At 46.7% G+C, this 22,818-nt stretch overlaps 1 protein-coding gene across 1 annotated transcript in view; it reads left to right on the plus strand.

Annotated features, from left to right (window-relative positions):
- Positions 1-15: 15 nt before the first annotated feature.
- Positions 16-22,818, plus strand: part of LOC109916072 (zonadhesin-like) — a 71,227-nt gene continuing 48,424 nt past the window's right edge. Inside the window, exons 1-12 of the mRNA XM_048620002.1 lie at positions 16-84; positions 2,392-2,505; positions 4,302-4,426; positions 10,314-10,456; positions 11,125-11,268; positions 12,091-12,192; positions 14,181-14,350; positions 15,578-15,777; positions 16,808-16,949; positions 18,576-18,823; positions 19,815-19,992; positions 21,855-21,963. Of these exons, the coding sequence (XP_048475959.1) occupies positions 54-84; positions 2,392-2,505; positions 4,302-4,426; positions 10,314-10,456; positions 11,125-11,268; positions 12,091-12,192; positions 14,181-14,350; positions 15,578-15,777; positions 16,808-16,949; positions 18,576-18,823; positions 19,815-19,992; positions 21,855-21,963 (1,706 nt within the window). The 5' untranslated portion in view covers positions 16-53. The remainder of the gene's footprint in view (positions 85-2,391; positions 2,506-4,301; positions 4,427-10,313; positions 10,457-11,124; positions 11,269-12,090; positions 12,193-14,180; positions 14,351-15,577; positions 15,778-16,807; positions 16,950-18,575; positions 18,824-19,814; positions 19,993-21,854; positions 21,964-22,818) is intronic.

Below are 22,818 nucleotides of genomic sequence, written 5' to 3' on the forward strand. Positions count from 1 at the left end.
CCACCCCCGAGACCACACCATCCACCCCCGAGACCACACCATCCACCTCCGAGATGACATCAATGACAACTATGCTACCCACAGGTCAGGAAATTCATCTATAACTTGCGGTCATTATTTTGTGATGAGTGATTTATGACGGTAATCTCTTTTGTGTCATTTAAGGTCAGTCATTTGAAAGGTCAATAATATTTACAACTCTTTTTGTGAACTTTACAAAACTTTAGAGATAACAACAGAGGTCCGTCAACCAGGTAGATCTCTTTTGTCTCACACATAAAGAGCATGTGACCAAACACCAGACCCATTCCTGTCCTTTCAAAGACTTCTGTGAAATGTCTACTAATCTATTCACATCAGTAACTCATCATATTTCGAGGGTGTAATTGAAATCTATGGGAGTAAGTGATGGAGAAATGTTAAAGCAGCTGCAACGTTTGGTGCCCAGTTCATGAGTAATTGAAGAATCAGGACAACTGGAGAGAGAGTAGGGCCCCTTAAAGATCAAAGAGGTCATCTTTGTGTTGAACCTCAGGAGATGGGAAAGATATTAAATGAATATTGTGCGTCAGTTTTTACTGTGGTGAAAGAAGTGGGCGCTAGGGAATTCCAGGAAATAAATATTGATGTTTCGAAAACAGCGCACGTTACACAAGTGTTAGAGGTCATAGAAAATATAAAGGTGGCTAAATCTCCAGGACCTGATCTAGTCTATCGTCAGACTTTGTGGGAAGTTTGGGAAGAAATTGTGGGGCCCTTAGCAGAGATATTTGTATCATCTATAGCCACGGGTGATGTGCTGGAGGACTGGAGAATGACTAATGTTGTGCCTTTCTTTAAGAAGGCATGTAAAGAGAAGCCTGGGAGCTATCGACATGTGAGGCTGACTTTGGTGGTGGGAAGTTCATGGAGGTGATTCTGAAGGATTTGAATGCATTTGGAGAGGCAAGGAATGATTAAGGATAGTCAGCATGGTTTGTGTGAGGGAAGTCGTGTCTCACAAACTTTACTGAGTTTTTTGAGGAACTAACCAACAAGATTGACAAGGGCAGAGCGACCGACGTTGTTTACTTGGATTTTAGTAAAGCCGTTGACAAGGTCCCGCATGGTAGACTAGTTAGTAAAGACGCGACAGAGGGTGGGTGGTGGAGGGTTGTTTATCGGACAGGAGGCCTATTATGACCACCGATGTTCCACGGGGATCGGTGCTGGGTCCACTTTTGTTTGTCATTTATATAAGTGATGTAGATGGCAATACAAAAAGCACGGTTAGTAAGTTTGCGGATAACACCAAGATTAGTGGTATAGTGGACAGTGAAGAAGGTTATCTGGGAATGCGGCGTGATCTTGATCAACTGGGCCAGGGGGGCTGAGGAATGGCAGATGAAGTTTACGTTATTGTGGGTCAAACCAGGGCAGGACTTACACAGTCAATGGTAGGGCCCTGAGGAGAGTTATGGAACAAAGAGATCTAGGGCTACATGTTCATAGTTCCTTGGAAGTGGAGTCACAGGTAGACAGGGTGGTGAAGAAGGATTTCAGCATACTTGCCTTCATCGGTCAGAGCGTTGAGTACAGGAGTTGGGATGTCTTGTTGCAGCAGTACAAGATGTTGGTGAGGCCACATTCGGAGTACTGTATGCAGTTCTGGTCACCCTACTACAGAAAGAATATTATTAAACTAGCCAGAGTGCACAAAAGATTTACTAAGATGCTTCCTGGACTGAAGGTTTGAGTTATAAGGAGAGGCTGGATAGGCTGGGACTGTATTCCCTGGAGTGTAGGAGACAGGGGGCTGACCTTATAGAGGTCTATAAAATCATGAGAGGCATAGATAAGGTAGATAGCCCCATGGTAGAGGAATCTGAAACTAGAGGGGATAGGTTTAAGGTGAGCGATACAAAAGGGTCCAGAGGGGGAGTTTTTTCACACAGAGAGTGGTGAGTGTCTGGAATCAGCTGCCAGAGGCAGTCAGCCACTTGGACACAGTAAGGACTGCAGATGCTGGAAGTAAGAGTCAATAACAGTGGAGCTGAAAAAGCACAGCAGGTCAGACAGCATCCGAGGAGCAGGAGAGTCAACGTTTTGGGCCAGAGCCCTTTGTCAGGACTCTGGGTTGACTTTCCTACTCCTTGGATGCTGTCTGACCTGCTGTGCTTTTCCACTCGACATTTGCAGTCTGCCAGAGGTAGCGGTGGTAGCGAGTACAATTTTGTCATTTAAGAAACATTTAGACAGGTGCGGTGGGATGTGGGCCAAACCCAGGCAAATGGGACTAAGTTTAATTGTGAAAACTGGCCAGCGTGGACAAGATGGGCCTGTTTCCACACTGTAGACCTCTATGACCCTAACTGAGAAATTAATTTTTTTTTAACCCGTTTCCTCTGTCAGATGGCACTTGCATTGTGTCTGGAGATCCTCACTACATAACCTTTGACAACAGGAAGTTCACATTCCTGGGGACCTGTACATATACCCTTGCCAGAAACTGCCACAATAAGACAGGTATGTATAGAAGAAAGATAAAGAGCCTGAAAGTAGAAAGACACACAGCATCTCTTGGAGGAAAAGCCAAGTTCTGCTGAAGAAGCTACACCTAAGACATGAACCTGTTATTTCTTCTCATAGCTGTTGAGCCCATGAATGGCTCCAGTATTCACCGTGGTAATCCTCTCTTCTCTGAGGGAGTAGGTCAACAGTTTGAGTCCTGCTCCCTACACTGTAAGTCCAAATCGATACTCTCTGCGGTAGCACTGAGGCAGTGCTGCATTGTCAGAATTTCAATGAAATGTTAATCCTTTCAGGAGGGTGTAAGAAAGGTCTCGGGGTGGGGGGATCTGTTTTGAACAAGAGTAGTGGAAGTTGTCCCTGACCTGCTGAGCCAATATTCACCCTCCTTGTTCAACAGTCAAAACAGCGGATCTAAATCGTTATCACATTGCTGCATGTGGGATCTTGCTGTGCACCGATTGCCTGCTGTGTTTCCCACGTTACCATAGTAACCACTACTCCATTGGCTGTGTGTGGTGGGGGGGGATGCTTTGGATGCTCTGGCATCCAAAGACACTAAGCAAACATTGCTCTGTTATTTTTAAATATAAACTCAGTATGTGCTGGAGAAACGCAGCAGGTTTGGCAGCAGCTGTGAAGAGAGAGATAGAGAGAGACAGACAGACAGACTGGATGTTTCCAGTCCATATGACTTTTTTTGGAACTCCAACCTGTTGCTGGCCACATGTGTGTGAGATGTACACCTTGCACATGTGTCTGTGTGGGTTTTCCATTCTGCTTGTTAATGTGCATATTTCAGTATTTCTGTGAATGCTTGATCACTCTGTGTGTGTGGTTCTGTCTGTGTGCCTGTTTCTGTCTGTGTAGTGTTGCGTTTACCTCCTTGTGTGTGCATGTGTTTTCCAGGTTGTGCATGACTGTGTAGATGTATGTATCTCACTGTCAGTATATGTCTGTTTATGTCTTTCTTTCTACATATTTGTCCATTTGTGCCTGTCTGTGTACTTCTATGTACACGTGTCTGTCTGTATGTGTGTGTCTCAGTGTGCTTGAGTTTCTGGTTAGCTGTATGTTGTGTCTATGTCAGTGTACATGTTTGTGTGTCTATGTGTCTGCCTGCCTGTGTGTGTGTGAGAGAGAGTGTGTTTGTGTGTGTGTGTGTGTGTGTGTTTGTGTGTGAGAGAGAGTGTTTGTGTGTGTGAATGTGTGTGTGAGTATGATTGTATATGTGTGTGACTGTGAGTATGCGTGAGCATGTTTGTGTGTGTGTGAGTCTGTTTGTGTGTGTGTAAGTGAGTGAGTGCGAGTGTGTGTATGTGTGTGAGCATGTGTGTGTGTGTGAGCATGTGTATGTGAGCACGTGTGTGTGTAAGTGTGTGTGTATGTGTGAGCATGTGTGTGTGTTGCGTGTGTGTGTGTTGCATGTGTGTATGAGTGTGTGTGTGTGTGTGTGAGCATGAAAGTGTGTGTGAGTGTATGTGTGAGAGCGTGTGAGTTTGTTGTGTGTGTGTGTGTGTTTATGTGTGTGTGCGTGTATGAGAATGTGGGAGTGTGAGTATGTGTGTGTTTTTGTGAGCGTGAAAGTGTGCATGAGTGTATGTGTGTGAGCGTGTGTGAGTTTGTTGCGTGTGTGTCTGTGTGTGTATGTGTCTGTGTATGAGAGTGTGTGTGAATGTGAGTATGTATGTGTGTGAGTGTGAGTATGTGCGTGTGTGAGTGTTAGGGAGTCTCTCTGTACTTACTCCACACTCACTCCACCTTTCTCATTAATGTTATTGAATGATTTCCAGGACCCTGGTTCAGCATTGAAGGGAAGAATGAGGAGAGGGGATTACCTGGAGCCACATACCTGAGAAAACTTTACATCACCATTGATGGCATCACCATTACTCTGATGAAAAACAGGCGAATCATGGTCAGTCTCCCTAGTTTTGCCAATCACTCTGAGTTCACTGAGTTCAGTCAGTCAGAATGATTCTTTTTTGCCTTTATTCATTCACAGATGGCATCGCTGGCTAGGCCAGCATTTATTGTCCATCCCTAATTGCCCAGAGGGCAGTTAAGAGTCAACCTCACATTGCTGTGGGTCTGGAGTCATGGCAGGCCAGACCAGGCAGATTTCCTTCCCTAAAGGGCATTAGTGAGCCAGATGGGTTTTTTTCCTGACAATGGTCACCGTTAAAGTCTTAATTTTTTTTAAATAGAATTCAAATTTCTGCATTCAAATAGCAGGATTCGAATCCAGGTCCCCAGAACATTATCTGGGTCTCTGGATTAACTAAATGTGGGTACAGTTACAACGTTTAAAAGATATTTGGATAAGCTCATGAATAGGAAAGGTTTGGAGGGATATGGGTCAGGAGCAGGCAGGTGGGACTACTTTAGTTTAGCTAGATTAGTCCAGCATTAATACCACTAGGCCAGCGCCTCCCCAACTGAAATTATTAGATTGTAGTCAAAATCAATGGCTTCCTCAATGTCTTTCAGGGAGGGAACTCTGCTGTACTTACCCATTCTAAATATCACACAGCACAACAACATGGTTGACTTTCAACTGCCCTCTGAAACTTCATGTCACAGAAACTGGGCATGGACTAGCCTTGACAGTGATGCCCATATCATGAAAATTGATATGAAAGACAAGTTTTGTACCAGGATACCAGAGATACCGGTACCATAAGCAGTTGAATAGTGATGGTCCCGAGACTGAAATGTTTGATTTGATTAAGTTTTGTTTTGCTCGCAGTACAGGCAGACCATACCATACAAAGTGCATTAGGGTAATAGAACAGAGTGAAGAATACAATGTTATGGTAGCAGAGAAGGTGCACAAAAAGCAAAGTCAACAGAGAAAGATTTAAAAAGGACATGAGGGGTATTTTTTTTTTACAGAGAGCGTGGTTCATGTGTGGGATGAACTTCCTGAGGAAGTAGTGGATGCGGGTACAGTTACAATGTTTAAAAGACATTTGGATAAATCCATGAATAGGAAAAGTTTGGAGGGATATGGGTCAGGAGCAGGTAGGTGGGACTAGTTTAGTTTCGGATTATGGTCAGCATGGACTGATTGGACTGAAGGGTCTGTTTCCATGTGGTGTGACTCTATGACTCTATTCAATTAAAAGTAGGAGAGGTCCATTCAAGAAGTCCAATTAAAGCAGGGAAGAAGCTGTTCTTGAACCTGTTGGTACATGTGTTTAAGCTTTTGTATCTTCTGCCTGACGGAAGAGATTATAACCGGGGTGGGAGGGTCTTTGATCATATTAGCTGCCTTCCCAAGGCAGCAAGAAATGTAGATGGATCAATGGCTGGAAGGTTGGTTTGCATGATGGACTGGGCTGTGTTCACACTTCTCTGTAGTTTCTTATGGTCCTGGGCAGAGCAGTTGCCATACCAAGCTGCTACGCATCTGGATAGAACACTTTCTCTGGTAGCTCAGGTACTTTCAATGTCTAGCTCAGGGCTCGTGTCCTCATTTTGTCAATCAACAGCAATTTTATTTCCCAATAGTCAAAGGAGATGATGGATAAGCGAAAGCACATTCTCTCCTGCTCTTCCTATCATTGATGAACTGATTGCAGCCTCAGTTCCATCTTCCTGTCAGCCTCTCATAAATCTGTGATTCCCTTATTGAACAAAACAAATGTGTTTAACTTGACCTTGGCTGTATATATATATATATATATATATATATATAAAATCCAGTCTGCTCTACCCTGTGGGGCAGAGAATTCCAAAGATTTCTCTCCCTCATTACCCACTTCTCTTTTACTGCCCATACTCACTTCCTGTAATGAGTGTAACAAACGGTATGGATTTTCTGATATCAGACCTCCGCTGAAATGTCTCCCCCTGGGAGATGGATGGCGAGGGAAGCAAGTAGGGATACTTAGTCCCTAGTCTGGGGAGGGAAAAAACTGATCAAATCTCCTCCTGACAATTTGGTTTTAGTTGGATTTCACAGCAGGTAATGCAATGACAACCATAGAATCCCTAAAGTGTAGAAGCAGGCCCTTCAGCCCATCAAGTCCACACTACCCCTCCAGGGAGCATCCCATCCAGACCTGTAACCCCACATTTCCCATGGCTAACCCACCTAGCTTGCACATCCCTGGATACTATGGGATAATTTAGCATGGCCAATCCACATAACCTGCACATCTTTGGACTGTGGGAAGAGACCCAGAGGAAACCCACACAGACACGGGGAGAACATACAAACTCTACACAGACAGTCGCCCGAGGCTGGAATCGAAGTCGGGCTTTTGGCACTATAGGGCTAACCACTGAGCCACCATGCCACTGACAAACATCCTGATGTTGGTACAACTTATGTCATGCAGAAAAGCCAGTTCAGAAAGAAGCAGGCTGTGGAGTGGGGTAACCCATACCTGCTACAAAGTCAGCACAAGAGACCAAAAGGGAAAACAAGGGTGAAAAACTGGCCTGTTTATTTTTAAACTGCTATTAGATTACTCACCACCAACCAAGAGTCCAGAGTCAGCACTGTCCATGGGGAATTAATTCCAACTTTTCCATTAATTGAAATTAATGCTGATAAAGTGTGATTTGAATCTAGAGCATTAGCCTGGGCTGTCAATGCACTTTGTAACCCTCTTTACCTCATCTAGAGCTATAAGGTCAAAACTGCCATTGCTTGACTGGGGAGGCAATGGACTAGTGGTATTCATAGAATCCCTACACTGTAGAAAGAGGCCATTTGGCCCAACAAAGCCACACCAACTCTCCAAAGAGCATAACAGCCAGACTCACCCCCTACCCTATTCCTAGGACCTTGCATTTTGTGCAAACTCCACACAGTCACCAGAGGGTGGAATGGAACCCAGGTCCCTGATGCTACGAGGCAGTAGTGCTAACCACTGAGCCACTATGCTGCCCCACTATTACAGGACTGTTAATCCAAAGACCCAAGTAATGTTCTGGTGTCCCGGCTTCGAATCCTGCCACAGCACATGGCGGAATTTGAATCCAATAAATATCTGGAATTAAGAATCTAATGATGACCATGAATCCATTGTCGATTGTCAGGGAAAAACCCATCTGGTTCACTAATGTCCCTTAGGGAAGGAAACTGCCATCCTTACCAGGTCTGGTCTACATGTGACTACAGACCCACAGCAATATGGCCGATTCTTAATTGGCCTCTGGGAAATCAGGGGTGGGCAATAAATCCTGGCCTGGCCAGTGATGCCCTCATCCCATGACTGAATAAAAAATTTGTAGCCACAACACAGAGCTACAGGGTAGAAAGTTGCCATTTTGGTACAATTCTAAATGGAATCCATAGCTGTAAGATACAAACCAGTCACAGAAACACTCTCCCACTTCGGGACAAAAGTGAGATAGAACAGATATTGACCAAGGTGAGACTAAAAGAGTCCTGATGAAGAGTCCAGGCCTGAAACATCGACTTTCCTGCTCCTCTAATGCTGCCTGACCTGCTGTGTTCCTCCAGCTCCACACTGTATTGACAGATATCAACCAATAAATCACAACACCTTAAGCAATCCGTTCTCACAATGACAGTGCAGTTGTATTTTACACAACTCTCGTCAACACAGCGCACCCATTAGTCTGGGAGGTTTGTCTACGAGACAATTGTGTAACAGTTTCAGCACTAGTTGTCTGGCAGTTACATAGACCAATGACTGTCTGATAGAATCAAACAGCATTTTGATCTGGCAGCTCAAATCACGCAATTACAGACACTTGCAAAACCCAAAACAAAATGTCCATCCTTAGGCATGATTATATGATTGGATAACACTTGCCTAACAACCCCAAGTGCACTAATAACCACACAAGCAAGCAATTTAAGATAATCATAGGAGCAAGAGTAGGCCATTCAGCCCATCAAGCTTTCTCCACCATTCAATATGATTATTGAAATAACTCCACAGAGGCCAGTACCCCATCACTAAGTCACCCTTTATTTACATGTGGAGAGTCCTTGACACTGATCCCAGCTTCCTCATAACGAACAGAACCTCTGACACTCCTGTTCTTATCTGTCAGCCAGGGCTCCCTGATTGGAACAGGCTAACAGCTCCAATCAGGGAACTCAGCATCTATGACTGACCTCATTACAATCACTACAGTAATGGCTCATCCTCTATCTAAATCCCAGTTTTTTTCCCAATATTCCTTGATGCCTTTAATCTATTTATCGATCTCTTTCTTTCTCAGCAACTTGGCCTCCACAACCTTCCTTGGTAGAGAATTCCAAATCTTTGAGTGAAGAAATTTTCTGTTGTAATAACATAAGAAATAGAAGCAGAAGTAGGCCATCTGGCCCCTCGAGCCTGCTCCACCATTTAATAAGATACGTGGACTCAGCTCTACTTACCCGCCCGCTCACCATAACCCTTAATTCCTTTACTGTTCAGAAATCTATCTTTGCCTTAAAGACATTCAACAAGGTAGCCTCAGCTGTTTCACTGGGCAGGGAATTCCACAGATTCACAACCCTTTGAGTGAAGAAGTTCCTCCTCAACTCAGTCCTAAATCTGCCTCCCCCTTATTTTGAGGCTGTGCCCCCTAGTTCTAGTTTCACTCGCCAGTGGAAACAGCCTCCCTGCTTCCAACTAATCTATTCCCTTCATAACTGTATATGTTCCCATAAGAACCACGCCCCCCCCCCCCACCCATCCCAGTCTACTCAATCTCTCCTCACAAGCCAACCCTCTCAACTCCGACATCAACCTGGTGAACCTCCTCTGCAACCCCTCCAGTGCCAGTCCATCATTTCTCAAGTAAGGAGACAAAAGGTGGCATGGTGGCTCAGTGGTTAGCACTGCTGCCTCACAGCGCCAGGGACCCAGGTTCGATTCCATCCTTGGGCAACTGTGTGGAGTTTGCACGTTCTCCCCATGTCTGCGTGGGTTTCCTCCGGGTGCTCTGGTTTCCTCCCACGGTCCAAAGGTGTGCAGGCTATGTAGATTGGCTGTGCTAAATTGCCCGTAGTGTCAAGAGGTGTATAAGTTAGACATGGGAAATGCAGGGTTATAGGGAAAGGGAAGGGGGATTGGACTGGGTGGGATGCCCTTCAGAAGGACAGTGTGGACTTGTTGGGATGAGTGGCCTGTTTCCACACTGTAGGGATTCTATGAAAACTGTACACAGTACTCCAGGTGTGGCCTCACCAGCACCCTGTACAGCTGCAGCATAACCTCCCTGCTTTTAAACTCCATCCCTCTAGCAATAAAGGAGAACGTGGTCTACTCTATATCTTCAGACCGTGCTTGTTGGTTCTAGACTCCCCAACCAGGGGAAAACCCTCCTTGCATCTAGTCTGTCCAGTCATGTTGGAATTTTATACATTTCAATCAGAGTCCGTCCCATCTTTCTAAACTCTAGAGAATACAAAGTCTGGTTGAGTTTGTATCTGAGCTCATTCATGCTTCTGAGATGCAACATACATTCACACACAGGGAGCAGTTCCCTGCAGACAAAGGGAATATATCCAAGCCTTGTGCCTATTGTGAATTACCCAGACACTTTCACCATGGCAACACTTCTGCCAGTCAGAAGTGGTTTTGCCAACCAATCAGCACCATTTTAGCCCTGCACTATAAAACTTGGCATTCTTGCGTTTGTCCTGATGAGTGCATGATGATTGATATTCAGCGACGATCAGAATCTGTCTGACCAAGGGACTGTTGATGAAGTTGGTCTGATTTGGTGGCACCGTGTCAAGACCATCTTATACAAGGCTTTTCAGTGTTGGAAAACATTCAGAACTACGTCTGAGAAAAGCAAAATATTGATCCTTGTTATTGCAGGTGGGCCAAACAAGAGTGAGACTGCCTAAAGAGGTGGGCAGGGTCCAGCTCTCTCAATCCGGCCAATATGTCATGCTCCAGACAGACTTTGGCTTGAAGCTACAATACGACGGAAACCATTTTGTGAAGATAACTGTACCCAGGTGAGTCCCATAGCTTTTGAGCTTGAGCGTGCTGTCAAACCTTTCACTTCACCCCTTCACCTCCAAGAAATGTTCACCATCTCCGAGATGAGGAGTGTGGAAGAACACTCTTCGCTTGCCTCGTGATTCGAGACGCTTAATGACATCCAGGATAAGGCAACACATTTTGATGGGCTTCAACCTTCACTCCCTTCGACATCGGCAGCATTGTGTATGATTTACAAGGTGCACTGCGAGGCTCCTTCGGCAGCACCTTTCAAACCTGCGGCCTACACCGTCCTAAAGGACGAGGCCAGTAGACGCATGGGGACACCACCATCTGCAAATTTCCTTCCAAACCACACACCGTCCCAACTTGGAAATATATCGGCCGCTGCTTCACTGTTGCTGGGTCAAACTCCCCTCCCTGATGGCACCATGCGGGCATCCCTACACCACACAGGCTGCAGCAGTACAGCTCACCACCACCTTCTCAAGGGGCAATTATGGATGGGCAACAAATGCCATCCCAGCCACACATCCGATAAGATTTTTCTTTCATAAATCTGTTGTGTGTGCAACATACGCCACGATGCTGAGCTACCTTCAGCCTGAATGTCATTCACACTAGAGGTCTCTCAATCTCCCCAGACCTCAGCCCATTCATTAAAGGTCTCTTTCTCTCTTAGCTCCTACAACAATCAGATGTGCGGACTCTGTGGTGACTTTAATGGTGACTACATTGATGATTACCAGAAGCCGGATGGGGCCTTGGCAGTAAATGACACCGTATTTGGAGATAGCTGGAAGACAAAAGACGATGAGGACGAGAAGTAAGTGCTGCTTAAAGCTGAGTTACATCAATCTCTTCATCTCCTGTGCTTAGATTGGGGCACGAGAATATCTCCACGGTCCGAAGAGTGAAGACTGTGAGACAGTCCAAAGATGCGCAGGTCAGGGTGGATTGGCCATGCTAAATTGCCCCATAGTGTCCAGGGATGTGTAGATCAGGTGGGTTATAGGGGGATGGGTCTGGGTGGGATGCTCCAAGGGTCAGTGTGGACTTGTTGGGCTGAAGGGCCTGTTTCCACACTGTAGGGATTCTATGTATAACAAGCCGGTTAGCACAGGCTTGATTGAAGAGGTAGGTTTTTGAGCAACAAAGCAAAGCATGAGAGTGGCCTAGAGAGGAGCAAAAAGTCGGACATTGAAATGAACGTGGTGGAATGCCATTTTGACGTATACAAGAGGAGTCGGGCCAGAATATGTCTTTCACGCATTTCCCTCTGGGAAAGGTTCAGAGAGGGAACTCCAGACCCCTTGGGACCTGGGCAGCTCATGAAGGCATGGCCGCCAATAGTGGAGGGTTGGAAATTGGGAACTTGTAAACCAGCCTTGCATTCCTCCTCAACACCTTTGTCAATACTGTTTGCAGGAGAAGGAAATGGTTTCAAGATGACGCGGGAGGCACGCTTCTGTCATCCAAATGGCTCAAGGTGCAATCCTGAGCCAATCTAAGACCCTGCCACTGAGTCCATGCTGATTGCACATCCACTGACGCATATCTCCCAACATCAAGCCATGGCCAATTTTTTTTTAAGGTTTCTTTCTGGCAGGAAAGCAAAGACCCATTGAGTCATGTTTCTGTGTTCCAGGTGTAGGACTATTGACCCAATGCCATGCGAGAAAGAGGTCTTCGACAAAGTGATCAGCAGTGACCAATGCGGTCTGATCATCGATGCAACGGGACCGTTCAGGTAGGAGAACTGGATCGCGACAGCAGAATACTGCGGGTGCTGGACATCGGAAATACAGGCAGAAAGTGCTGAGGAAGTAAGGGGGAGAAACAAAGTTAACAAGCTAGGTTGATGAATTATCTTCAGAACTGGGTCAAGGGAAGGTGAGAAGGAGAGAGCCAAGGGTAAATCCTGATAGGCTGGAAGACGGGACAGCTCACACGAATCTGTCATTGCAGTTTGGGCCTAAGGCGTAAGCGATGTGAGTAAAGGAACAAAAGGTGTTACTTGAGCCGGTCTGGATGTCCAGAAGCAAAATAAAAGCAAATAACACAAGGAGGAGGCTCCCCAAATATTCCCATCCTCCATACTGGGGGAGCCTAGCGCCATCAGTGCAAAAGATAAAACTGAAGTGTTTGCAACCATCTTCAGCCGGAAGTGCTAAATCAAAATGGGAGTAGAGATTACGGTCTGAAGTTTGTGTTTGTTCATTCTTTTACACAATGTGGACATTGTTAGCATTTATTGTCCATCCCTTGAGAAGATGGTGGCAAGCTGCCATCTTGAACCTTTCCAAAGAGTTTCTGGGGCCTGGGACGGTGAGGAGAGAAAGGGTGAAAAGTCAAGAGTGAATTCTCCTGCACATGCGTGCATGTTCAGGATTGGAACAGGATATCTTTGATCTGTCCCCAATATTTATTGGAACCAAACATCACGTTGTATTTGGTCACTTGCCAAGGATCAAAGCTCCAAGCAGTTTCAAGGCTAGTGTGCCATGGGTAAAGAAAATGACCTTCAACCTTAATGTCGGTTGAAATAGTGATGTAGTGATAATGACACTGGACTAATAGTCCAGAGATCTCAGCTAATGGTTCAGGAGCAAGGTTCGATTCTGACCATAGCAGCTGGTGGAATTAAAATTCAATTAATTAACCCATCTAAAATTGAAAGCAAGTGACTATAAACCTATCATTGATTGCTGTTTAAAACAAAAACTCACCTGATTCACTCTCCCCCTTTGGGGAAACAAAAGGAGAAATAGCTGGGAAAGCTCAGCAGCTCTGGCAGCATCTGTACAGAGAAAGCAGAGTTAACGTTTCGGGTCCAGTGACCCTTCTTTAGAACTGTGCCAGTGGGAATCAGTTTTGGCAAATACCTTGTGTCCTTACCTGGTATGGCCAAGATGTGACCAAATAACACCCTAACATTTTTTTTCCACCTTCCTGGATGAACTTCCAGGTACAGCGCACAGAATCCCTACTGTGTGGAAGCAGGTCATTCAGCCCATTGAGTCCACACCAACCCTCTGAAAAGCATCCCACCCAGACCCACCACCCACTACCCTATCTCTGTGACCCTGCATTTCCCATGGCTCATCCACCTAGCCTTGTACATCCCTGGACACTATGGGGCAATTTAGCACAGCCAGTCCCCGCTAACCTACACATCTTTGGAGGAAACCGGAGCACCCAGAGGAAACCCACGCGGACACGGGGAGAATATGCAAACTGTACACAGACAGTCACCCGAGGCTGGAATGGAACACACGTCCCTGGTGCTGTGAGGCAGCAGTGCTAACCACTATGCCACCTGTAGTATAGCTTAGAGGGAATGTTACATGTAATAAACGCCATGACATTGTTCTTGAGTCTTGACTTCCCTCTAACTGGTCCAAGGGCATTGATAGATGGGTGACAAACATTGGTCTTGCCACTGACACCTATATCTCATAACTGAATGAAAAACGCATCAAGATAACACATCAGCATGACATTTCTGACAATGCTGGAATTGCAATCAGAAGTTTAAGTTTGGTTTAGCCTTGTACCCATTAATCAACATGGAATCTTCTCATTAATTCCAGGTCTTTCCTTGATAGTCTCCTTGAATCAATCTCTTTCGTAAATAGAACCCTAGATATTTGGCGTGCTCCTCTACCGCTGAATATCAACCAAAAGTTTTGTGACCTAAAGCCCGCGTTTAAGACTGGCTGTTGTTTTAATTAACAGGAACTGTGTTAAGATTGTGGACCCAATGCCCTACTTCAACAACTGCGTTTACGATATGTGCCAGTTCCAGGGTTTCCAGCCTCCTCTGTGTGACCAGCTCCAGGCCTACACCGACGCCTGTCTATCTGCTGGGGCCACTGTGCATAACTGGAGGACTCCAGACTTCTGCAGTAAGTCAGCGCCCTTTTTATTTGGCCACGTGGACAGGGGTCTGTTTCCTGTGTGCTTTACCACTTACACACTGACATCCGCGGCTCTCTCTTCCCAATTGGCGTGGAGGGGCCATGGATAGGGTGAATAGCCAAGGTCTTTTTCCACAGGGTAGAGGAGTCCAAAACCAGAGGGAATATGTTTAAGGTGAGAGGGGAAAGATTTAAAAGGGACCTGAGGGACAACATTTTCACGCAGAGGGTGGTGCAGTGTATGGAATGAGCTGCCAGAGGAAGTGGTAGAGGCTGGTATAATTATAACATCTAGAAGGCATCTGGATGGGTACATGAGTAGGAGGGGTTTAGAGGGATATGGGCCAAATGCTGGCAAATGGGACTAGATTAATTTAGGATATCTGATCAGCATGGATGAGTTGGACTGAAGGGTCTGTTTCTGTGCTGTACAACTCTATGACTCTATGACTATTATAAGGAGAGGCTGGCACTTGTTCCACTGGAGCGTAGGAGGTTGAGAGGGTGACCCTGTAGAGGTTTATAAAATCATGAGGGATATAGATAAGGTGAATAGCCAAGGGTCCTTTCCCGAGGGTGGGGGAATTCAAAACTAGGGGGCATATTTTTAAGGTGAGAGGAGAAAGATTTGAAAGACACCTGAGGTGCAACCTTTTCACACATTGGATGGTGCATGTATCGAATGAACTGCCAGGTAGGTGCAGGTACAGTCACAATATTTAAAAGACTTTTGGATGGATGCAAGGATAGGAAAGGTTCAGAGGGAAATACGCAGGCAGGTGGGACTAGTGTAGTTTGGGAAACTTGGTCGGCATGGACCAGTTGGACCGAAGGATCTGTTTCCGTGCTGTATGTGACTGTTATGTTCTCATTTCAAGCCCCTGTCCCTGGTCCAACCATATGACTCTTTGCACCTGCAAACATTCGGAAAAACACATCTGCAGTTTTGAAGATCGTAAAAAGTGACTAACCACAGCCCCCCAATAATGGAATAAAACAAACTTTAGGCCCATGTTACTCTAACAGGTTCAGTATCACAGGATCTCTCCTGCAAGTGAACCCCAAAATCTAGACCATACCATTTCTATTTTGCGATCTCAGGAGAAGATGGTAGAACCTTTGTTCGGTGAGCTGGGCAGTGTGAGATCTTGCTTGCCATCACCAATGTGTCTCTTATTGTTTGGAGGCTAAACGATCCTCTATTTTGTTTTGCAGCTCCAAACTGCCCACCGAACTCCCACTACAGCATATGTGCCAATTTGTGCCCTGAGACCTGTAGCCAACTCAGCAGTCCCAGCTGTTCACAAAAATGTATTGAGGGATGTGACTGTGACCCTGGGTATGTTCTCAGCGACAATAAGTGTGTTCCCCACTCTGACTGCGGATGCTCCGATAGTGAAGGCAATTATCACCTGGTAAGTAATCGCTCTTTATTCCCAATATCTCGTCAATCTCTACAGACCCAGCTTTGGTGACTACCCCACCACCAACTCCACCCCCCCACCGCCACCCTCCCCCCGCCCCCCAGGTTGAACAGCCTGCTTCACTTCACTGCCCAAGACTTGCGCACAAGTCCAGTTGCAATTATACATTGCGGGTGGGCAGTGCACAAGTCAAAGGCCTGACACATGCGACTGCTTTTCAATTCATTTGTGGGACGTGGGCGTCACTGGCTGGTCAGCACTTATTGCCCTGTCCCTAGTTGCCCCTTGCGAAGCTGGTGGTGAGCTGCTTTCTTGAACCGCTGCAGTCCCCCCACAATGCTATTAGGAAGGGAGTTCCAGGGTTTTGACCCTAAAGGAACGGCGATATATATCCAAGTCAGGACAGTGAGTGACTCGGAGGGGAACATACAGGGGGTGATGTTCCCATGTATCTGCTGCCCTTGTCCTTCTGGTTGGAAGTGGTCCTGGGTTTGGAAGGTGCTGTCTGAGGGTCTTTGGTGACAATTGAAAAAATGTGATCTTGTAATGCAGTGGAAGCATCCCTACCACTAGACCAGGAGATTTGGGTTTGAATCCCACACACCCTGGAGTTAATATGTTGATTAAAACTAATTACACGTTTGTGTAAGCAAAGGAATCCCTTTTGCAAAACAACAGGACAAAGTCACACGAACAACTGGCTTTTAGGGCCAATACAAAGATCACTTCCACTGAAGGAAAACGTACAAAATTCAACTAAAATGTTATTCCTAGGGCTATACAAGAGCAGGAGTAGACCTTTCGCATTCTTGTGCCATGTAGTGAGATCTATGGCCACACTCTACATATCCCCAATACTTCTGCTTCACAAAAATTTGTCTATCTGTGATGTAAAACTAACAACAGCCACTGTGTCGAATGTGCTCTTAGAGAGGTTGCAGGGGGGCACGATGGGCTGAATGGCCTCACCCTGCACTTTAGCGACAATGCGGCTAATATCAGAACCTCTGTCCACTCACAGATCAATGAGTCTTGGTACTTACCTGGCTGCGGCAACAAATGTACCTGTGTCAATCCGAAGAAAATTACCTGTCAGCATGCAGGCTGCTCGCGGTTGGAGGTGTGTGACCTGCTGGATGGCATTTACGGCTGCCACCCGAAGGGTAAGACTTTTCACCTTCGTTTAGGGGACAACAGCCTCACCCGAAGGGGCCGAGACCCATTGCCAAGTCACGGCCACATCGGTGTGGAGGATGGCAAAGGCCGAGGTTGGGTAACGATGAGGGATTTCTGGGATTTCCTCGACAGGAACATCTGTCGAGCTGTTGGAATTTTGAGTGTAAACCAATAAGCTTTACACTTCCAGCTTCTTTTCTTTAAGAAGCTGAAATGAAGTTCTCAATTTGCCAGAGGTGGGGGTTTACTCCAGTTCTTAGGAACACCAAGCCAACAGTCACCGCACCATTATTTTTGTTTGTCCGAGGGATGTAGCTGCCACACTGAGTGTCTTGCTCAGCTATTTCGGAGCCATGTTGCTGTGGGCCTGGAGTCACGTGTAAGCCAGACCAGGTAAGGACGGCAGATTTCACTTCCCCAAATGGGCGAGAGTGAGCCCGATGGCTGTTGACATTGTTGCCGTGGCCATCATCATCGAGACTCCAGATTGAAATGTGGCTCCAAATTAATTCTTAATAATTGATTTTAAACTCCGCCCGCTATCGGGTCGAGATTTGAGCCTGCATTCCCAGAGTATTGACCCGGATTTATCAGTCCAGTGATGTTAGAACGGTCAGTAATTGGAAAACATCGCTCCTTGGACCAATTTCCGATGAGAGCAGAAAAGCAGCCATGCCTTGGCTTCTGATTCCAGCTGACAAGCCATGGGCATGAAGGTTTGTGGTCAACCCTCCATTTTCTACCTCAGATTTCAGGCCTGGGGCCTCCTGGTATTTAGCCAATGAACCCTTGCTGGCGCTGGCAGTTCCAGTTCCTTGGTGGGTGTTTTTCAAGAGACTTTACCAGTGTGCTCCACTGTGTCATTGCTCATGGTGACCTTGTATGACAGGAAGTGGGCATGGCATTCACAGGAAGTCAGATTGCCAATCTTACAGACTTCACCCTGGAGGCTCCGGGATGAGTGTTTCAACTCTCCCAGTCTGCCGAGTCTACTTTTTTTTCACTATTTCAACTGTGTGACAAGACTTAAAGTACCTTGTACCTAGGTACCTTGTACCTAAGATGGCGCTACAGGTGACATTACAAACTTTTCACTGCACTCATTCGAGTGAACATGACAATAAAGGCTATTCTATACTATTTCATCCCCCTCCCAATTCCCTCTGGGCAGTTGTCATCTGGCATTAAGCGTGGCTCACTGCATTTTCCATCTGCAACAGAACATGGCATGGTGGCTCAGTGGTTAGCACTGCTGCCTCACAGCGCCAGGGACCCAGGTTTGAACCCACCCTCGGGCGACTGTCTGTGTGGAGTTTGCACATTCTCCCTGTGTCTGTGTGTTTGCTCTGGTTTCCTCCCACAGTCCAAAGATATGCAGGTTAGGGTTGATTGGCCATGCTAAATTGCCCCATAGTATCCAGGGATGTACAGGTTAGGGTGGGTAAGACATGAGAAATTAGGGGAATGGGTCTGGGTGGGATACTCTTCAGAGGGGCGGTGTGAACTGGTTGGGCCAAATAGCCTGTTTCCACACTGTAGGGATTCTATGACTGTATCATCTATGAACACTGACCCCACGCCCCACCAACCCGGTCTCTGCTGATTTCTTACAGGCCATGAAACGTGCACGGCCTCAGGAGACCCCCATTACAAGACCTTTGACAAGCACTCGTACGACTTCATGGGTAACTGCACTTACACCTTCTCCAAGCTCTGCAACGCCACGTCTGGCCTGCCCGACTTCAACGTGGAGACCAGCAACGAGCACCGGGGCAGGAACACACGGGTCTCCTACGTCAAGGCTGTTCACGTTGACGTCTATGGCCACCATGTGACCCTAATGAAGAACCGAAAAGTCATCGTGAGTATCTCAGGGGTCCTTGCTGCCTGCTCAAAGTCACTCTGCTCATCTCCCTGCCATTGGTTACAATCCAATAGGATCCAATCTCACACATGTGGGATTACTTCCAGAGTGTCACATCATCAGACAGTCCAAGGCACTTTACAACACTCTTTTTGAGAGGGGCTCAATTTGCACACAGTAAGCTCGCACCCATAGTAATGAACAGATAGATCGTTTTTGAAATGATATCGATTGAAGGATAAATATTGTCTGGCCACACTGGGGGACAATTGGACACGGTGGCTCAGTGGTTAGCACCGCTGCCTCACAGCGCCAGGGACCCAGGTTCAATTCCAGCCTTGGGCGACTGTCTGTGTGGGTTTCCTCTGGGTGCTCCGGTTTCCTCCCACAGTCCAAAGATGTGCAGGTTAGAGCGGGTGAGCCATGGGAAATGCAGGGGTAGGGGAAGGTCTGGGTGGGATGCTCTTTGGAGGGTCGGTGCAGACTCTACAGGCCAAATGGCCTGCTTCCACACTGGTAGGGATTCTATGATTCTACCTCTTCTGGTCTTAGAATCACCAAACAGTTATAGCACTGAAGGAACGAAAACAGAAGTTGCTGGAACAGGTCAGGCAGCATCTGTGAAGAAAAAATCAATTAATGTTTCGGGTCCGGTGACCCTTCCTTAGAACCCCATAGCACTGAAAGAGACCATTTGGCCCATGGCATGCATTCTCAGTAGAGCAACTCACCTAGTCCATTTGGGTTTCAGAAATACTTTTCTTGTCAGATGATGACCCTCTGCCACACTCTGGAACTATCCACTCGCTGGAACCAAAGGCTTTTCCACATGTTGCCACTGTTTTTATTTGCCTTAAACTTGTGTGGCTCCGGTTTCCAACCTCTCTGCCAATAGGAACAGTTTCTCCCTCCCTACTCCAGGCCTGGGAGTGAGGAGGCAGGCCCTCTGATCCCCTTCCTGATGGCGTCTCCTCCTCCTCTTTTGCAGCTGGATGAGCGCAAGGTCATCATGCCCATCTTCATCGACGACAACCTGCTGATTCGCATCAGTGGTCGCTACGTCTCCCTGGAGACGGATTTCGGCCTGAAGGTGCGCTACGACGGGAACCATCACGTTGATGTCACTGTCCCGACTTCCTACGTGGGGCAGCTCTGCGGCCTCTGTGGTAAGGCACAAAAAAAAAAGACATGGGTGGGGGCTGTTCCACCCGCTCTGCCATCAGATGAGGATAGATTGGGTCTTGCATTCCCTCAAGAGAAGACGGCTAAGGTGGTCAAAGGATTAAAATGAGACGCGTCGAGAGAAATGATCTCTGGTTGGAGGAATGAGTCCAGAATGACATTGGGTATCAGGGTCAGGCTGTTCAGCTGGGGCGGGCGTCACTTGCTCACACGATGGGGTGGGCGAATCAGGAACTCCCTCCCCTGTAAACGTTGTACAGGCCGGGAGAAAATGTCAAAGCCAACACGGCTGGAGTTACAGGTGACGTGGATGTGGAATGAAGGCGCTTGATCGTTAAGATACAGGTTAGCCACGATCTAACAGATTGGCGGTGAGAGGGGCTGAGTGGCCTAAAGACCAGAATGTATCACCTAGAGTCACACAGCATGGAAACAGACTCTTCGGTCCAACCAGTCCATGCTGACCATAATCCCCCAACTAGTCTGGTCCCACCTGCATCTGGAGTACTGTGATCAGCACTGGGTACTTACAGGAGGTTGGAAGCAATTCAGAGAATGTTTATTGGACTAATGCTTGGAATGAGTGATTGCCTTAGGAGGAAAGGCTAGACAGGGTCTGTATCCTTCTGGAAGACAAAGAGAAGATTAAATTGAAACAGAAAAAACAAGGAAAGGCAGATGTTGTTTCCTCTTTTGGGAGAATCTTGAAGTTGGGGTGACGGTTGAAAAATGAGGGGTGTGCTTGGTTAGAACACAGATCAATCAGAGACCACCAGGGGCACCATTGCTTTCACTTTTCAATGGGGTTGGATACAGAGATGAATAACTGATGCCAACACAGTTCAAACAGATCATGGTCAATGTGCAGCCATCAGTGTTAGCATATGATTGAGGAGCGTCCCCTCTTACAGACTACATGTAAACTCAGCAAGTGAGGAGCTCTGGGGCATCGCTAAATAAATAAAGGGTCAATTTTGCACCTGCAGAATAAATAAAGTGTAGGCCGCGATACGGATGACATAATACCTCTCTGTCATTTTCTTTCTTCCCCTGAAAGGTGGTAACTTCCACGTTCTGACCACAAATGTGAGGTGCTGCATTTTGGAAAGGCAAATCAGGGCTGGACTTATACACTTAATGGTAAGGTCCTGGGGAGTGTAGCCTAACAGAGAGACCTTGAGGTACAGGTTCATAGTTCATTGAAAGCGGAGTCGCAGGTAGACAGGGTGGTGAAGAAGGTGTTTGGTACACTTGCCTTTATTGGTCAGTGCATTGAGTATAGGAGTTGGGAGGGTCATGTTGTGGCTGTACAGGACATTGGTTAGGGCCACTTTTGGAATACTGCGTTCAGTTCTGCTCTCCCTGCTATAGGAAGGATGTTGTGGAACTTGAAAGCGTTCAGAAAAGGTAAGGTTTCCCTCTGTCAAACATCAGACAGCCAAAGCCCAAGACAGAACCAACCAATTGAAATGGGGCTCCTCCTTAACTAGGTCTCTTATCTCTTGTAGGCCTTGATCTGAACACCTCCCTGATGGCGGGTTGGGGAGGGATGGGGAAGGCAGCCAGTGCTTTCGGGAAACCGAGGTCAGGAATTGGGGGAGTGTTCCCTCATCTCCACTCAGTTACCCCAGCAACACAGGCTCCACCCAGTGGAAGGTATGCTGGAGGTGTCCTATCCAATGGGTCCACTGGTCTCTGGCTCCTACTAGGGCACCAAGGTGTAGAAGGTTGGCCTATTTACACCAATCCCAGCGGCCGATGCTTGGCCGTTCCTTCTTCGGATACGCCTCGCCGCCTGTAGGCCCAGTGACTAACGTTAGGCCCTGCTGCACTGTCCCTAATGCAGGAAACTACAACGGAGACCATTCCGATGACAAACGTATGCCCAACGGTGACAAAGCCGACAGCCCTGAGGAGTTCGGGACCAGTTGGCTGGTACCAGGCACAGACACTCAGTAAGTGCACTTTTTAATTTACTTATTGGATAACAGCCTCGCTGTCGCTGCATTTTTTTTTCCTTTGCTGATGCATCTCAATTTCCAGTTAGTACATCTAATTTTTAAACATGGCTTACACCTCCCCCCACCAGATCTGACAGTTAGTCCATGACCTAACATATGAATTTAGTTAATGCCTTCTCTTTCTAATCAGTACGTTTGACAATACAAACTCAGCAACCTGTTAAGAAATATAACATTAGCTGACTTCCCGCGTCCCACATTGAAGCCCCAATGCATCCACATCACACACAATGAATCTCACAGCTCACAAGGAGGCCGTTTGACCCATCCTGCCTATACCGGCTCTTTGAGAGACCTCTCCAATTATCCCCTCCTTGTGTTCTCTCCCCACATCCCTGCAGTTTCTTTTTCAAGTATTCCCTGCAAAGAGTTACTCATGAGGCAATGCTATTCCAATGCTCTTTTCGTTCTGCATTGTAAAATCCTGTCAAGCTTTTAGTATAAAAGAAAGTCTCCTCAGGGAGCTATGGTTGAGGACTGGGAGGACAAGAATCTTTGCAATTATTTCCCCCAGAGGACTGCAGATGCTCCATCGTTGAACATTTTTAAGACTGGGATCGACAGAGTTTTGGTTTCTCAGGGCGTTGAGAAAATGTGGGGAGCAGGGAGGAGAGTGGAGATGGACCCCAACATCAGCCATGTGCATACTGAATGGTACAGCATGCTTGATGGGCCGAATGGTCTCCTCTAGCTCCTATTTGCAAGACCAACATGGTCTGCACTGTTTCCTATTTCTTGTGTTCTTGAATTCTTTTTCATTCTTTGGCCAATTATGTGGACCTCCGGCAG

Source organism: Rhincodon typus, chromosome 45, assembly GCF_021869965.1.
Source record: "Rhincodon typus isolate 14 chromosome 45, sRhiTyp1.1, whole genome shotgun sequence".
Taxonomy (NCBI): domain Eukaryota; kingdom Metazoa; phylum Chordata; class Chondrichthyes; order Orectolobiformes; family Rhincodontidae; genus Rhincodon; species Rhincodon typus.